Here is a 5,286-nt window from a genome sequence, read left to right as displayed (position 1 = left end):
GTTTCTTATTTTGTTGAACTGAGATAATGCTAGGAAATCACAAAGTAAGATTAAAAAAGAAATTCTTGAGAAACAGTGGGCTAAGGATCTATAAAGAATTCTATCACCCACAGTATGACAGACTAGAAAATCTGTGTAGTTGTACTATTTAGAAAATAAATCCCCCCACAAAATTTAGGAAGTATTTGAAAAATGACTGAAAAAGCATCAGAGCAAAGGGTAAAATCCCTGTAAAATGAATGAAAGTAAATGGGAAAGGAAATATTATCTATGGACTGTATATCTATTTATATAGATGATTTACATAGGTGATATAAATAGTATCCGAGATATAACTGAAATATATGGAAAAATCAAATATATGAGAGAGAAATCAAGAAACAAAAAAGAACCTCACCGATGTCTTTTCTTTCTCACATTGCTTTCTCTTATTGCTCATATTGACCGGGCAGTGATAATTAACTTGTTGAATTTTTCAGGTCTATCTTTTTTCAATCTCTCTTTTTCATATGTACAGCTGGCCATGGAAATTAACAATATTTGTTAACATACAACAAGGTCTTATTGCTGAGATTTCTGTGGAAAAAAATTAAACAACTTTTTTAGATAGAACCATTTTGTTTCATATACATCCTCAAATATAAAATACTAATATCCTTAAATAGTTAATGCACTCTCCTATAAAAATGTGTAAATTAACAATTAGCACAACATGTAGTTTGATATGGAATTAGGATAATTTTTCCCCTTAATTTAAGCCTTGGGAAATGTTATTATAGAGTTATTATTAAGACAGAATCTATTCCTTAATTTATTTTTTGGTACTAAGGGACATAGTGTGTTTTTTATAGAATTTTCACATTTTAATAAGGCTAAGATTTATCTTCTGTCTGGGATAATTATAAATCCACAGCTGACTCCCCTGGTGAAGCTGGCATATTATCCCAATTGTGGTGATGTACATCAGCCTGTTAGTAAAGGGAGAAAATCCAATGGCACAACTCTGCTCATTAGTGGAATTGAATATAAAAGTAAGCCTTTTCTGGTAAATTTTCAGAGTTTAAAACTTCCACATTTCTTATCACTTTGTTAACAAAAAAAAAATCTTCATGACTGGTCACATATTATGGGTGGGGTTTTTTTTAAACCTGGTTCTACTCTGTTTAGCTAATGGAAATAATTGGAATTCTACCATATAATAATTTAAGGAAATTTTCCCCACATTACTGATATAAAAATACCTGTACTATTTTACCACTAAAATAAGTTTATCTCAAGATACTAGTGACTGTATACCTCATGAGAATGCATGAGAATGCATTTATATTTATTCAGAACATATTTTACTAGTTTACAAATAATTATTACTTTAAAAACTTGTACTCATTTGTGTTAAAATCCCATAAGAATCCCAAACCTTTTTATTAAACACTTTTAACAGAACTTTTATGTAACTTAATCATCTTCAGGTTATGTAATGTATGCTGAAGCCTGAAATGGTAGTAATTTTCAAATTAGGTTTTTTTTTTCTGCTGTTGCACATATATAATTCCCAATAACACTATCCACTAAGGTAGAACATCTTTTAGAATCTAATTGGTACTACCCTTAGGAAAGACATATGATGATACTTCATTCTGGAAGTTACCTTTCCAAATTTGTGTCTTGGACAAAAGCACCAACACCAGTTAATTACAAATGGTCATTTGAAAGTGATATTTTAATATGTGATGAGAACTTAATGGTTGGGAGAATACCTGTTCTCCTCAGTGCACTGACCTCAGTGCACATAGAGGATTGTCCGACCTTTTGATAAAACGTGAACTAAATCTTTTTTCAATTTTTAAAGAAGTACGTCAGACATTTTGATAATAGAATAATATAGACTCTCTGCTACCATCATCACCACCCATGATCAAGACCATTTAGGTTTCAGTATATTAAGAGTAGAAGCAACTGTGCATAACAGCCTGTGTTCAACATCTGTCATGCTGAAGTCCATTAACGTTCAATTGCATCCTATTGTTTTCAGATTATTCAACCTCATTTCATTGTCATTGCTTCTTCTAGGGATTAATCAACTGTTTACAACTATGTGGGGTTTTGGAGTCATAATAGAAACAATTGATCTGCAGTTTTAGGCAAATGTACAGTATTCTGTCCCTAATGAAAACGTTACTAATTTACAAATGCTTGGTACCAATTTCATTAAGCTTGAAATCAAATATAGATAATAAATCATAGCGTGACAAGTTTTAGTCTTTCTGTTCATTTCATATGGAAAAGTCATAAAATCATATACATTTTCTTGTAAGTTTGTGGACATACCAAAGCAATAAAACCAACCACTCCTCCAAAAAAGCAATATCAACATTCAGTGTTTTTTTAATGCTCTGCCATTATTAGTTGCTGAAGTTTATCTTTTGGCAGTCACAGTCAAATTATTTTTTATGTGTTCATTTTAACTTGTTTTCAGCTCTTCTTTTATTCCTGTAACTTTTTGAAGGCTTTTGTAAAATGTGGTAATCTTTATTTCCTATGCCATAAATTATATGTATATAGTGGATCTGTACATGTGTACTGCATGTACTAGTGGCAAAATTATGGGGTATATTATGTGCATATAAGTGTTTTTGTAATTGTATGCATTTATATCACAATCTCTTCAGATATTTTCAGTTAATTTGCATTAAGTCCACATTTTTCTCTTACATATTATTAAATTATCTTAAAGCTTAAATATATTCAAGCAATTCACTTTAATTGAAATTAAATATATTACGTGTGTCTAGTATCACGTAAAACATTGCACTCCCTAGAGAATGTTCAGCATATTTTTATTGTTGTTATTATAACAATAAATTGTTTGAGGGTGTTAAACCTTTTACCAGTCTACTTGAGATTTATACTATCCAAAGTTGTATTATTATGTATTTCTACATAGCCGTAATTCACTCTCTAATATCCTTGTAAAATTACTTCCCTTACCCCTAACAGTTTTTAACAGGCATTTTCATTTGCCTCAATGTGCAAACTGCTATGTTTTGAGAGATTTTTGCTGAGCTCCAACAATTATTCACTGAAAAGACCTCTTGCTTAACTGTTGTGATTCTTGTGGGGCCAGCCAGACACTACTCCAGATGGCACGTTGTTAGTGCTGGACAGACATGGCTTTGGAAGACTTTTCAACAGATGAAGGCTGTAATGTCAGGGTTTTGCTGTTTTTTTTTCCCCCTGTAGTTCCCAGGGTGTGAAGGTACTGGGATGGAAGCAGAGGGCCGCCCACCCACCTGCTACCACCTGTTCAGCTCTGGCTGCTGCTTCTATAAAGCCTCTTCTTGCCTGTAAAATATGATCATTGCCCACCGGCAGTAATCAAAGAAGGAACACTCTTTCCTTCTCTTGCAGATTTACTTCTTTAGGCTGCAACAGTTTATCACTATAAAATATCAGGTCCTAAAATGATCTGGGGCTTTTCCTGCTAGTTAAAGCAAACATCCTGTTGGAATAGATGTGTTTTTAATCTGTTAAAATTTTTTTTGATTAAATGGACTGTCTTGAATTTTTCAGAATGGAGATCTCATCAGTTCATTTTTCTTTGTCAAATTTAAAGAAATGAACATCAGACCAATTACAAACTGCAGTTGCTTGCTTTCTTGTTTCTGCACCAAATGAGAGTCTATGTAAAATTCATCCAGAAAACTGTTACTTTCTTTTTTGAGATCATGAAAATAAACTCTCACTGACTTCTGGAAACAGAAGGTACAAAGCCTGCATTCTAAGAGTGATTTCCCCAGCAGTTTCCAGCTATCACATTTTTTTTTTCTCTCAGAATTTAAAGCTGCCTCAAATATGAAGAGCTGTAAATCAAATAATGTGGATTCTGGTTTGGAGTCAGATATGCAGTGCAAAAGTGGAACAGGCTGTATAATGAAATGTGGTTCTGAAAGGATGGAGAGTGCTGCCAAGAGGAGGCTGGCTGCTAATGCCAGGGAAAGAAGAAGAATGCAAGGACTGAACACAGCCTTTGATCGATTGAGAAAAGTGGTTCCACAATGGGGTCAAGATAAGAAACTATCCAAATACGAGACCCTTCAGATGGCATTAAGTTACATTATGGCTTTAACTAGGATCCTTGCTGAAGCAGAGAGATACAGCACTGAAAGAGACTGGATTAACCTTCACTGTGAGCATTTTCATCAGGAGAGCTACCACACTTACATGGGACAGAAAATGACAATAGACAGTGACCCTTATGCACAAAGAATCTTCAGCTATCAGCCTGAACATTTTCAAATAGCTAATTAGAGTTAATTATGAATATTCAGCAGGCCAAATGAGTAATTTTGCAAAAGTTAGTGAGAATTAATCTGCTTGAATAAGGTAACCTTGTCACTATAATAGTTATATTTGCTTGTTTGCTTCTTGTACTGATGTTACTTATGTAAGTTTGTTTAGAAAACTTTAAATTAATATGCACCTAAGAAGATCAAGTTTGCTTTCCTTATTACTAATGAAATGCTCATAACAAGTTTGTTTTACCCACCACATTTGTGATGATTCTCTATAGTTCATTTAGTTCAAAAGATGCATTATTTTTACTGTGCTGGATTACATGGGCCAAATAGATATGATATTACTAAATGGAATAACATGAGATGAACTTGGTCCCATATATATATTTTTATTTTATTTTTGTCAGCTTTGAGGATACAATTTTTGTTTCCAAAACTAACAGATCCTATGAAAAGATAACTAATGTGTATTGGAATTTTAGTCCTCAGAGAAATAACTTCCTTAAACTTTATAAGTTTGTCATATGGGTTCCAGACAAAGTTGTGTAGGTTTGCTTTAATACAACTTACAGTGTCTCTTGTGTATGCTCAGAACAGAGCTAATTTCAAGAAGTGTACTAATGTTCTTACTTTAAGATGGCTGTTAGTGCAGGTCTGTTTATATGCTGTAGAGGCAAATACTTGCATGAAAATAGAGATTTAAATTTTGTAGCTTAACATGAAAGTTCTGTATCTCACTTTTAAAAAACAAACAAACATACCCCCTTTTTCTGGTACATAGAAACAATAATACATTTTGTAAACTGTAAATAATTTTTTTTTTTTTTTTTTTTTACATGAAATGTCCCTACTGGCTGCCTTAAAATGTTAGAATCCTACTGTGGAGTTGCACATTGATGGATTTGCTACAGTGGCTATTGCTTTTTCATCAAAATAATGAAGTAAAATAATCTTAAGTACATAATAGTAGCATTTGGGGCCATTGGTTGCT

General features: G+C 32.8%; 1 protein-coding gene across 1 annotated transcript; it reads left to right on the top strand.

Annotated features, from left to right (window-relative positions):
- Nucleotides 1-3,852: 3,852 nt before the first annotated feature.
- On the top strand, nt 3,853-4,308 carry ATOH7 (atonal bHLH transcription factor 7). The gene has a single exon (XM_059730328.1). The coding sequence runs from the start codon at nt 3,853-3,855 to the stop codon at nt 4,306-4,308; it is 456 nt and encodes a 151-aa protein (XP_059586311.1).
- Nucleotides 4,309-5,286: the final 978 nt, after the last annotated feature.

Source organism: Alligator mississippiensis, chromosome 6 (assembly GCF_030867095.1).
Source record: "Alligator mississippiensis isolate rAllMis1 chromosome 6, rAllMis1, whole genome shotgun sequence".
NCBI lineage: Eukaryota > Metazoa > Chordata > Crocodylia > Alligatoridae > Alligator > Alligator mississippiensis.
Note: the sequence above shows the minus strand (reverse complement) of the source record. Positions and strands in the feature narration are given on the sequence as shown.